This window comes from Arvicola amphibius, chromosome 4 (genome assembly GCF_903992535.2).
Source record: "Arvicola amphibius chromosome 4, mArvAmp1.2, whole genome shotgun sequence".
Taxonomy (NCBI): Eukaryota; Metazoa; Chordata; class Mammalia; order Rodentia; family Cricetidae; genus Arvicola; species Arvicola amphibius.
In genome coordinates this window covers 45,633,267-45,646,762 of record NC_052050.1, presented here as the reverse complement: position 1 = coordinate 45,646,762, position 13,496 = coordinate 45,633,267, and the positions used below count along the sequence as shown (strand labels likewise).

At 41.8% G+C, this 13,496-nt stretch overlaps 1 protein-coding gene across 2 annotated transcripts in view; it reads left to right on the top strand.

The window, feature by feature from the left end:
- Crk (CRK proto-oncogene, adaptor protein) overlaps positions 1 to 7,491 on the top strand; it is a 28,418-nt gene extending 20,927 nt beyond the window's left edge. The window contains exon 3 of one of the 2 annotated variants that reach the window (XM_038325946.2): positions 2,978 to 7,491. In XM_038325946.2, coding sequence (XP_038181874.1) covers positions 2,978 to 3,115 — 138 coding nt within the window. In that variant the 3' untranslated portion in view covers positions 3,116 to 7,491. The remainder of the gene's footprint in view (positions 1 to 2,977) is intronic. The other variant, XM_038325947.1, reaches the window with a different exon arrangement.
- Positions 7,492 to 13,496: the final 6,005 nt, after the last annotated feature.

Sequence of the window (13,496 nt, the reverse complement as noted above, 5' to 3'; positions counted from 1 at the left end):
TTTAAAAATTACAGTCATTGCTGTGCATGATGGCACACACCTTTAATCCCAGCAGTTGTGGGCAGAGTCAAGCACTTCTCAAGAGTTTGAGGCCAGCCCAGTCTGTAGAATGAGTTCTGAGACAGCCAGAGCTGTTATACAGAAAAACCTATCTCGGGGGAAAAATATGTTTTATGATCCTTTTGTTGATGTTTGTCTTTCCCTTTATCACCTGATGTTTTGGTGGTATTTGATTTAAGAGTAAGATACAGTTTTTCTCTAGTCTCCTTCGTAGGGTGGAATCAAGAGAATCTCTTTCTAAACAGGCATAATAGATCATACATTTAAATCCAGCATTTAGGTGACAGAGGCAGGCAGCTCTCTGAATTTGAGACCAGCCAGGACTATATAGTTAGAAGATCCTGTTTTGAATCAAAATAAAACAACCCCACAGAAAAAAGAGAGAGGAAAAAAAAGATGATGACTTTATTTTGTACAAAGGTTTGGTGTATGATGTACATACAGTTCTGTCCTATTGTGACATCTGGCCCTGTAGGAGCTCCCCATTTCTCCTTAAAAGAGGAAAAGGCCTGATAATAGATGGGATGATATAACACCTAGGAAAAGGGATAAAATCATTTGGTAACATACAGTACTTAAATATGACCGTTAGTGAGTTTACAGATATGGACACTTGTATGGTGATCATGCATGTCAACAATTCAAACATTTCCAGCATTTCAGAATGCTCTGTGTCTATTGTCTAGGGCCTTGTGTATGCTGTGTGTCTATCATATCATGGAGGTGCAGGCTAGCCTTTACTAGCCTTTTATTAGCAAGTTAAATTTTACTTTGATGTCTTGGGTCCTTGAATACTGTATGAAAGTCTGTGGTTGTTAGAGGCAGTCGGATGTCAGGATCTTTGAGCTGGACAGTTGCTAGCAGTGAACTGAACCCTAGTGGACTAGAGGATCTAGGCCTGGATGCAGGGTTGGTCTGTCCTCCCTTGCCTTTGCACAGGTAGCCCCAACCCTCCTGGCATTGGCAGTTGGAGCTTCTCTCTCTCTCTTTCTCCCTCCCTCCCTCCTTCCCCCCCCCTCTCTCTTTTAAAAAATATTTATTTATTATATATCCAGTATTCTGATTGCTTGTATGCCTACAGGCCAGAAGAGGGCACCAGACCTCATTGCAGATGGTTGTGACTACCATGTGGTTGCTGGGAATTGAACTCAGGACTTTTGGAAAAGCAGGCAATGCTCTTAACCGCTGAGCCATCTCTCCAGCCTCTGCTCTCTTTTTTTACCCGTTATATCTTACCCCTTATTTCCATTTCCCCCCTCTGGCCTGTTTTGCTTTTCTGCTATTCAAACAACCACATCAGGCCTTTGTGGTTTTCACATTTTTCACTGGGAAATTACAGACCAACCAGTAAGCAAGAGTTTTCTTTGTTAGTGAGGCCATACTGATTCTATAGGAGACCCTGGACCGTCCCATGAGTTTGCTTTGCTCAGTAACTCCTAGAGACGTTCTTGGGGAGTCTCTGAAGCCTCATAGAGCAGAGCTTCAAAGTTCCTGATCTAAGCCAGCACAATGCGCCTTGACGTCATGTAAGTGAATTCAGATCATTGACTGTGAATATCATGATTGTCCTAATCCTCCACTTTATCTATAAAATAAAAAATGTTTTTATCACAGAGGGTTATTGAGAATTAGAAATCAACATCTAATTAATTAAAATACCCTTCTGTACCATGAAATATACTCAAAAGACATGAACAGTATAAAAACTCAAGTGGCAAACAAACATTGGTCATCTTTTTATTCGGGGTCTTTTTGTTGTGTTTTATGTTTTGTTGTTGCTACATTTTCTCTTTGGAGACAGGACTCTTGTAGCCCAGCACGCGCCTCACATTTCCTTTTTGCTGAGGCTGGCTTTAAACTCCTTACCTTCCTACTTCTGTGTCCCAAGTGCTAGGGTTACAGCGTATACCACCATGCTGTTTAGTGCTTTGCCTCAGTGAATATATTTATCAAACTGACCGTGTCTTAAGTTCACAGCAAGGCAGAGGTATATCTTGTTAAAATTTTTTATTTGATTTTATAAGGGACATTTTGTAAATGGAGTGATAGTTGACTGACTGGTTATAGTTAGAGTAGTTAGTGGATTTGGGGGGGTTTTTTGACACAGGGTTTGTCTGTAGCTTTGGAGCCTGACCTGGAACTAGCTCTTGTAGACCAGGCTGGCCTTGAACTCACAGAGATCTGCCTGCCTCTGCTTCCCAAGTGTGCCACTACTGCCTGGCCTTGGCTTTTTTTTTTTTTTTTTTTTTTTGTCCCCAGTTGGGTATTGAACATGTGCCATTGTAAGGAGCAGAAAGTCAGCTAGTGCTGATTTGAGAGGTGACATTTGCCAGGAACTGAGAAGATGTGGCATTTTGGCCTGTACCTTCTCTAGGTAAAGACTTGGCCCTGGCTGAAAAACAAAGGAGCACTTCATTTTCTAGGTCTAAATGCAGTGTGCTTGCTGTGGTTGCCTTCTGCTGTGCAAGCAATGGCAGCCACAATATGTGTGCGAGAGAGTTGTTCTAAGGTAGGGTTTGGGGCATGCTACCACATATGCCAAGAAGACCTAGGCATTATCCCTTAAGCCAGATCTGGTGGGGTGGGGTGGGGGTTGCTGAGAATAGTAGACCAGAGAAAAGGAATAAGTAGCTTATCTAGACATGCTGAGGTTCATAGGGAGGATCATTGCCTAGGATCATTTTTCCTTTCTGTATTCTCAGTGTCTTTCTTCACTGCTAACAACACTCCTTCGTTTTGCCTGCATTAACCACAAGTAACCAGTGTGTGGCTGGGGCTGGGGAGGTAGTGAGTAGCTGTCTCTGTAACATCAGCCCTAGAGCAATCACATGGGCAGGGGATGCCTAACAGAGAATGGAGATTTTCAGCTTGCGCTCTTAACTGGAAATAAAGTGCTCTCCTTATTCTCGTCCTGCAGGTCGGTGAGCTGGTAAAGGTTACGAAGATTAATGTGAGTGGTCAGTGGGAAGGGGAGTGTAATGGCAAACGAGGTCACTTCCCATTCACACATGTCCGTCTGCTGGATCAACAGAATCCTGATGAGGACTTCAGCTGAGTATAGCTCAACAGTTTGCTGACAGATGGGAACAATCTGTTTCCCCCCCAATTGCCATCTATACAATTTTCTTACAGGTGTCAAAAGCAGTCTAGTTTATATAAGCATTCTGTTACCTGTGATCTTTTTAAAGACTGAATTACTCCATTCTTACTCGTATTTACCATATTCAGGGTACGAAACTGGAGGGTTTGTGTGGTTAACTTCTGAATTGGCAATTTTAGGTGGTAGTGGCCATGCCTGTATGAGAAGAGGTAAATACTTTGCCTCCTTTCCCTTGGGCAGTATAGATCAACCTGTGGAAAACTGATGGTCAGGAAAAGAATGTTACACACTGCTTACCCTGATTTCTTCAGCGGTTCTGTTTTCATTCTGAAACCATGCTATCAAATGGCAGCAGACTGTTCCCTCCCACTGCCATGAAGTAATCATGCACTGTGTGAATATTACCCAGTGGGATTGCATTTGCATTTATGGACCATGACCATTGTATGACTCATTCTGACATTTCAAATCCTGAGGATTCTGAGAACACTACTAGAGGCATTTGTCTTCCTTCCCAGTCAATGCTTCACACTTTTTTTTTGGATTTTTTCCTTGTTACTCTCTTCCCCTGTACCTGCAAGTGGCCTGATTCTTAGGATAATGAGTATCTTCATTCCAGTTGAGAAGCAGGATGTGCAGAGCACTTTATTCAGTGCATAGCTTTAAGCCAGTATTGGATTCACTCAGTGGATAAACTACCAGCTCTCTGCCTTCCCCCAAGGGGGCATCATAGGTTCACACTGCTACCACAGCTATGAGACTCCTTGCTGATGGAACGGATCCGGCAGGGCCATTTCTCCTGATTGCTAGTATCCTAATGGGATACTTAGAGCTCTCAGATTCTACTTGGAGTGGAAGGACCAATCACTTACTGTATCCTGTTGAAGGTATCAGGGGCCAAACTCTGCCCTCTGCATCATGTGCAAGTTGTATAAAAGGCAGATTAGAATTCTATGCATTCGGGGTAGGATTAGTACTTTGAAAACTGTGCCAGTCATAAATTACTTATATATCATTTTACATGGCCAAAATAGTTCTTGAAGTACATTACATTATAAATTGCCTTCATTTGGGTTTTCCTTTGTCCAGATTTAGTTTATATGCCCTTTAAAATATAGAATGATTTATGTGGGGTCAGATGCTCCAAAGAATAGGCCTATGAGGCCACAGATGATTTAGGGTTTCTTTAGACTGTAACATGAGACTTTTGGGTGATAAAGGCACTTGCTGGTCTCTGGTGTGGTATGACCAATAGAAACACCTTATACTTCGCTTTGAACCTCATTTTAGAAAAATAATACACCTTCTTAGTTGTCCTGTATAGATTAATATGATGAATTTGCATTCTTTGAACATATACCAAATCATGGTATTGCAGTGACTAGCACGTTGCTTAGCACGTGCGTAGAAATTTTGTGTGAAAGAATGAGCAGAGGCAGAAATTTATTACATGGCCCAGGGACACCAGCTGGTATAAGATTGCATACATTACCACAGGCAAACTAATCAGTTGATGCTGATTTAATACATTTTTACCTCCCTCTAAGGTAAATGCTTGATAAAGACATTAATACTCAATTTTGGAGATGTTGGCACAGTGCTAAGTACATAGTAGGTGCTCGTTGAGTGGGCAGATTTGCAGTATGTTACATATTCCACCTGACTACTTGGTTCAGTTTTCAGTTAGTATAGATACTGTAAATTCCAATGGACATTAAATCTTGTTTTCCTAAGCCAGGCATTAGTCCCTTTAGTCCCAGCACTTGGATGGTAGGGGCAGGTGGGTCTCTGAGTTTGAGGCCAGCCTCAAACTACAGAGCTAATTCCAGGACAGTCAGGGTTCCCAAATGAGATCTTGTCTCAAAAGCCAAATGAAATAATTTTTAAAAAAAACCAAAAAACTCTGAAATTAAGGCATCTAAAATATTTGTAGAAAATCCTTGTCACAACTGATTTGAATGTTTGTATTTTCTTTTGCCTTTGATGCTGGCTTGTACTATCTCTTCATTATGTGTGGTGTTGATGGGATACACAGCTCTACGCGGATCAGAACTCCTCGGTGATAAGTTGTTCAGAGCCATTACGTGAAGTTTGGTTGGATTTGGCTGGGTGTAGCAGTTATTGGACCTCAAGAGATCAAAGGACTTCTTACAAATATCTTCCAAAAATAGCAAGTGCTAGAATCCTAGTCAAGTGCATATGTCCATTGTCCCAGAGCAAAGTAACCTGAAATTGGCTGCTATGTTTTATATAATCACTTCTGCAAGAGCCCACTTTTGGATACTAATATTTGACATGGTTAATTCTTATTAATTTGTTGGAATTGTTTATTAATAATGCAAATAGATAATTTTAATTTTCCACGAGTAACATTTCACTATTAATGGTTTGAAGTGGGTGATAAGCAAACCGATTTGAAATAAAATATGAACATGTGCCATTGTATTATAACACTATACACTTTCTTGACAGTTAAATTTTAAAAAATGGTTTTTTTTTGTAGCATGTATTGTATATGTTTATAGTATATGTAGTAAATAAAAGTATGGCCAAATGTTTGGCTTGGTGATCTTTTGGAGAAAATAATCTTGGAATATTTGTCACAGAAGAGTGAACCCTTTATGTTTTACGGAGTAGAAGGGTGTCTCAACTGCCCATCAATAGTCACATAAACTGTTATATACATGGTGGGTGCTTAAAGATGGGGCTGATCCTTCGGTCTGCTGTGGGATCTCTAGAAAGTATGACACTACTGTGAGGGCAACATAAAAACAATCACCTGTGAAATCTAAAAGAAGCAGGTTGTAAACAACACCAGACTCGGCTGGAAAAGGGTTCTTGTGAGTGTAAGAAGATGACAATGTGTAGGAACTCTGTAGACTTTAGACAGCTGGTCTTTAGCATGTTAGTTTAGGTGCTCTATTCGTTTCCCCTTTTTAATGCAATTAGCAGGTACTCACGGAAGGTTCTAAAGGTAACAACAACGGCAAAAAGTAGATTGTACATTTCTGAATAGTCTACCCATCCTTCCCCGAGGTGTGTGCCCCAAATTGACATCATTTACTCTAGGATTGGGAGCTATAGTTTCATGGTGCTGTGGCATGTCCTCATCATCTCAGCACTTCCCAGGCCGTGGAATTATTTGAACACAGGAGTTTGAGGTCAGCCTGAATAACTTAGCAAAACCTGTCTACTAAATACCTAGCAGACACATTTCATATATTGCCTATATTATACTATGTCTTAGACTCAAAACAGCACCTCATAGTTGCTGCTGTGGACTTCGGAGTATCTCAGTGTAGAACTAAAGCAGTTTCCTCCAGTGGGATCCAACTTTGGCATTTGCAAGCTTAACAGCAAGGTGATTAAGTGTATTTCAACTTTTGATCAAATAAACTGTCCAACTTTTGTTTTACTATGTTGAATGTTGGGGTTCCTTTACATAGTGTCAGAGTGTTCACACAGCCCATGTTTAGTAGCTCACGGAACCTCAGAAGTTTTTTCATAAATGTGGAGAGAGGATGGTTGCATAGAAAATGGGGAAAGAGGCCCAGATGTAGGAGTAGGAACTGAAGGAGCTCTGCCCCACTCCCACTGTAAAGAAATTGAACTTTGGCTAGTCTTCTCCCCTCCCCCACTGACTACCACACACACACACACACACACACACACCTTTACTTTGGGTTCCAACTTAAATGTAGCTGCCTTGGAGATGTTCTCAAACTCCCAAGTAAGTCCTGTTATCTTCATGGTGCTCCTTTCAAATGATGCTTTATGAGTTTTGAGGCCGGGTTTCTTTGTGTAGCCTTGACAATCCTGGAATTTGCTTTGTAGACCAACCTGGCTTTGAACTCACAGAAATCCTCCTGCCTCTGTCTCCTGGGATTAAAAACTTATACCACCACCATCCAGCAATAGTTACATACCATTTTTGTGATTGTTTAGCTCAACTGTATGAACTCCAGCAAGGCAAGAGAAATGTCTGCTGCTTCCATTTTCAGAGCCTAGCTCAGAGCTTGGCTTCTAGGAATCAGCTTGCTAAGGGCTCATTGGACCTCAAAGGAAGAGTGGATGCCCAACATGAATAAGGCTTTGACTTCAGCCCCCAGCGCCCCAAACCCATAGAAGTGTGGAGTGTTTTCTTCAGGGTATGGGGAGAATGGATGGAAGGTCACTTCAGCTGTTTCCCTAGCTTCCCTGGTCTTGTTCAGTCACTTACGGTCCTTTGCAGAAATACAAAATGTTCTCCCAGCCTTTGTGTGTCCCTTTCCATACAAGGGAAGGTCATCTTGTCACTTGATAATTATATTAAACACATGATTCTTTACTGATTTGTATCTTTTTTTCTTTTAAAGTTTTTTTTTTTTTTTTTTTTTTTTGGATTGTGTATACAGTGTTCTGTCTGCATGTGTGCCTGCAGGCCAGAAGAGGGCACCGGATCTCATTACAGATGGTTGTAGGCCACCATGTAGTTGCTGGGAGTTGAACTCGGGACCTCTAAAAGAATAGCCAATGATCTTAACCTGTGAGCCAAAAGGTTACAAACATATAACAAGGTTATGTTCAATGTGCTTTGTTCTATATGGAAATTGCTTAATACATTGAAAATATTCAGGGCTGGAGAGGTTCCACAGTGGTTAGTTAGTGTCACTTGCTGCTCTTACAGAGGACTTAGTTTCAGTCTTGGCATCTATGTAGCAGCTCAAAAAACTACAACACCAGTGACCGGGGACCTAATGCCCTCTTCTGGCTTCCTCAGGCAACACACACGTGATGCACAGGCTTACATACATGAGATATTTCTTGTTATCATTTAGGTCTTTTGGTATTTTTCAGTATTGTAGATTCTGAAGGATGCAGCTCAGAAAGTTACAAGGTAGGATCCTAGTGAATCCCATCTATGTGTGATTGCTGTGGGTGTGACCATATCTTAATGCTAAGGTGAGTTGGTAGAATTGATCTCAGCCAGGGTCACAAATGTTCTCAGGAGCCATGTGCTAAAACAAAAAGAATATAGCAAGTGGACATGACAAGTTTTCTTCCACTAGAATTAAAGTAAGCCCTCCATTGCTTTTTTTTTTTTTTTTTTTTTTTTTGGTTTTTCGAGACAGTTTCTTCTGTAGCTTTTGGAGACTGTCCCAGAACTAGCTCTTGTAGCCCAGGTTGGCCTCGAATTCACAGAGATCCGCCTGCCTCTGCCTCCTGAGTGCTGGGATTAAAGGCGTGCGCCACCGCCGCCTGGCTCCTCCATTGCTTTTTTTTTTTGTTTTGTTTTTGTTTTTGTTTTTGTTTGTAGAACAGTCTCAACTCTAGCCCAGGCCTAAATTCTAGGGCTGCAAACTGAGACTGTGGTTCAGAAAAGGAATGGAATTGAGGTCAGAAGCCACAACAGTGAACAGATAGCAGGTGGTGCTGCTTTTTGTTTTTGTTTTTGTTTTTTTGTGACTGGATTTCTCTGTGTAGCCTTGGTTGTCCTGAAATTCACAGAGATACTTCTGCTTCCAGAGCACTGAGATTAAAGGCATGTACCGCTGTTGTCTGGTCTTAGGTGCTGGTTTTCTCAAAATCTCTCTTTCTATGGACCTCTTTCTAGTTTTCTAATCTTTTCCCCACACTTGCTCCCACATAAATATAATGCATATAATTAAAAGGTAGGAGTCGGCCTTGTGGTGATGGCACATGCCTTTAATTCCGGTAGTGAGAAGGCAGAGACAGGCCCTATAGCTACACAGAAACTGTCTTGATTTCCCCTCCTCCCACCCCCAAAGGCTGGAAGCTGGTGGTGGTGGGGCACTTCTTTGGAGGCAGAGGCAGGCTGATCTCTAAGTCTGAGGACAGTGTCCTACCCGGAGAAACTGTTTTGGTAGGAAAAAAGGTTGGGATCCGCATGAGAAAGAACATGTGCTATTTGTCTTCTTCAGTCTGGGTCATTTCAATAATAACCAGCTTCATGCATATTCTTGTAAACCTTTTATTTTAAATTGTGTGTCTGTGTGAATACCATGTGTGTCCAGAGGAGGGTGTTGAATCCATTGAAGTTGGTTACAGGCAGTTATGATCTGCCTTAGAGATGTTAGGAACTGAACTCAGGTCCTCTGCAAGAGCAGTACATTTTCTTAACTACTGAGCCATTATTCCAGCCTAAATTTTGTTTTTGTTTATGACTATATAAAATTCCATTGTGCATATGTATCTTATTTTTCATATTTATCTACTCATGGACACCTAGAATGATTTCTTCTTGCTTGAAGTGGCAGTCGGGTAGTGGTGGTGCACACCTTTAATTCCAGCACTTGGGAAGCAGAGGCAGTCGGATCTCTGAGTTCAAGGTCAGCCTGGTTTACTTGGCGAGTTCCTGCCTAGCCAGGGCTATACAGAGAAACCCTGCCTCGAAAAAACCAACGGAAAAAGGAGAGTGGCAATAAACAGACGTGCAAGTATCAATGCTAAGATTTAGATTCCTTAGGGCATATGCCAAAGACTAATTAGGGTAGTTGACTTTTTATATTCTTAATGTTTTACAAACATAATACTGTTATCATTTGGGAATTTCACAACATACCCCAATTACATTCACTTCCCAGTCCTCACAGGTCCACCCCAATCCCGGTTTTTAAGCCATGGGTTCACTCCATAACCCAAAGTGCCCTGGACTTTGTTATATAAACCACAGACCTCAAACTCAGAGATCTGCCTGTCTACCTCCAAATCTTGGGATTAAAGGCGTGTGCCATCATGTCTGACTAGATGTATTCTTTAAATTTTTGTTTGTACGTGTGTGCACATGTGTTTGTGCACTCCGTGGCATGCATGGGAGTCAAAGCACAGCTTTAGGAATCGGTTTTCTCCTGCCATGTGTGTCCTGGCTCTCAAATTCAAGTTGCTAGGCTTGGCAGAGGTATTCGATTAGCTGTCTGGACATTTCAGTGGTTGTGTTTTTAGGAGTTTTCTTGGAGTCCCACATCCTTACATAGCTTAAGTTTGCTTTTTTAAGTCATGGTAACTAACCTTCCTGCCTCAACCATCTGAATTCTAAGAGTATATGCATGACCACCAAATCTAGGAAATAAAGGCCTCTGAAATATTAGAAATAATCGAAAACTAGCTTGTACCTATGGTTTTGTAATAAAAAAAACTTTGAATTGAATTGTATGTAAAATGAATGGTATAATGTAAGCTGTTCTTCAGTAATGCAGCTCCGTGATACTGAGCTTGCCCTGCATGTCCGGGGCTCTGTGCTCAGGCCCCAGTACTACAGAATAATAAACCTGTGTGAACCTATCATAAAAATACAGTCTGTTGGGTAATGGCTATCCTTGAGATGGAAGAGTGCTTGCCCAGCACACAAGTCTTGGATGAGATCCCCATCACAAGCTGGACATAATGTGTGCCTGTAATTCCAGCATTTGGGTTTGATTTTATTGTTGGGTTTGGGTGGGTGGTGTTTTTGTTTTGTTGTTGTTTCAAGACAAGGATCTCACTACATAGTCCTATATATATTAGGCTAGCTACGCACTCATAAGAGAGCTGCTTCTCAAATGCTGGGATTAAAGGTTTTTTTGTTTTTTTTTTTTTGTTTTTTTTTTTTTACCAGCATGCCCTGTTAATTCCACCATTTGGGATGTGGACACAGGAGGACCTGTCTTTTTTTTAATATTTATTTATTATGTATACAATACTCTGTGTAACCAGACCCCATTTCAGATGGTTGTGAGCCACCATGTTGTTGCTGGGAATTGAACTCAGGACCTTTGGAAGAGCAGGCAATAGCTCTTAACCTCTGAGCCATCTCTCTAGCCCAGGAGGACCTGTCTTTAATCCCAGCACTGGGGTGGCAGAGACATCGGGGAATCTCTTGAGTTCAAAGCCAACCTGGTCTACAAAGTGAGTTCTAGGCTAGACAGGGCCACACTGTAACACCCTGTATCAAAAAGCAACAAAAATCCAGGCTGGAGAGAAGGGTCATTGGTTAAGAGCACTTGTTGCTCTTGCAGTGAACCTAAGTTTGATTCCCAGCACCCACATGGCAGCTCACAAACCATCTGTTAACTCCAGTTCCAGGCACTCCTATGCCCTTTACTGCAGGCACATAGCACATATACATGCATGCAGGCAAAACACTCAAGTCTAAATTAAAGAAAGTCATAGGAAATTGACCCGTGGACTAGATATTAGATGATAAAATGAAGTATATGTTAACCATGTTGGGTATCATGATGATATTGTCAGTCACTCTAACAGTATACCAGTGACACTGGGGTAGACAGAATAATGTTCCCCAAAGATGCCCGCATCCTAATCCCTGAGACCTCTAAGGATTTATCTTAGTGATAGAAGGGATGTGGCTTCTGTGGTCTGAATGTTGATTCTGAATTATCTTTGGCTGCTCAGGTCAATCACACCTTTCTATTCACAATACAAGAAGGCCAGTAAGATGATTTAGCAGGTAACATCTGACAACTTGAATTCCATCCCTCGGACCCACATAGGAAAGAAGTAACCCCCCTGGGTTTCCCTCTAACCTCCACATGCATGCTGTGCAATGCACACATACAAATAAATTACAAAATTACTAAATCTGAAAGGTGTTACCAAGCTTTACATTTGGGACACAGTGAAAAGAAGCTGGATCAAAAAATTTTTTTTTCTGTTTTTTATAGTGCTGAAAGATATCCTGCATCTGCTGGAGACAATTGTCATCAACAGTCTTACTCAGCTATGGACCCTGTCTTAGTTATGGTTTTATTGCTGTGAAGAAACACCATGACCACAGGAATTCTTAATCAGGGAAACATTTAATTGGGGCTGGCTACCGTTTAAGGGGTTTTGTCCTTTATAATGGTGGCATACATGATGGCGTACAGGCAGACATGGTGCTAGAGAAGGAGATGAGAGTCCTACATCTTGATCCATAGGCAGCAGAAGAAAAAACTCACATCAGGCAGTGGTGGTGCATGCCTTTAATCCCAGCACTCTGGAGGCACAGGAAAGTGGATCTCTGAGAGTTTGAGGTTAGCATGATCTACAAAGTGAGTTCTAGGACAGTCAGAGCTGTTACACAGAGTAACCCTGTTTTGAAAACTACAACAAAAACAAAAGGCTGTCACACTGGCCAGACTTGAGCTCATGAGACTTCAAAGCCCATGTCCACAGTGACACACTTCCTTCAACAAGGCCACACCTCTTAATAGTGCCACTCCCTATGGGTCATACATTCACATGGCACTCTGTGATAATCATTCCTACTCAAACCACCACAGACTGTGCCACATGACTAACCTGCCAGATAGAACACACCCACTCCTGCTATAGTGGCGTCACTGCTATGGGAATAACCAACCACTTTCTAACTGGGTGCAGAAGTTCCTAGAGGAGAACTCCTGCTGCTCTATTGGTAAATAAGTAGGGGCCTACAAGATGACTCGCCAGGTGAAAAACACTTGCTGCCAAGACAGATGACCTAAGTTGTTTGGTTAATTTTTTTAAACTTTTATGTGTATGAATGTGTTATCTATGTGTATGTATGTGTATGCAATGCATATGCATGCATTGCCCTTGGAAACAAGAAGAGGGCATTGGATCCCCTGGAATTCGAGTTAGTGATGGTTTTAAGTCACCATGTGAGGGCTGGGAAGTGAATCCAGGTCCTCAAAAGAACAGATAACTACTTAACTACTGAGGCTTTCTCTAGCCGTCTCTCCATTGACAGGCTCACACCTTGTCTCAGGCTGGCCTCAAACTCACAGAGATCACCTGTCTCTGCCTCTGGAGTGCTGGGATTAAAGGTGTGCATTACCATACCTGGCTGTGACATAAATTCTAGTTCTGGGAACACAAAGTGTAAAAAGAGAACTAACTCCAGCAAGGTGTTCTTGGGCCACATTCAATGCTGCAAGTCCATGTGCCCATACACTCTAATAAAATGTAAAATTTAATAGGGGCTGGAGACAGGACTCGGGTAGATCATATACTTCTCTTTCAGAGGACCTGAGTTCAGTTCCCCATACCCACATCAGGTGGTTCACAACAGCTCCAGTACAACTGACTTCTTTAGGCACCTGTGATCACATAAACACACACCCGTCACACACAAACACATAATTAAAAAATAAATCATTTAGGCAGGTAGTAATGACATGCACTTAACCCCAGCACTCAGAAGATAGAGACAGGTGAATCTCAACTTCAGCTACACAGAGAAACCTTGTCTTGGGGGGAATAATCAATTTAAGCTGAGCGTGGTGACACATGCCTTAATGCAGAGGCAGGTAGATTTCTGGATTTGAGGGCAGCTGGTCTACATAGTTCCAGGTCAGCTAGCACTACATAGAGTCAC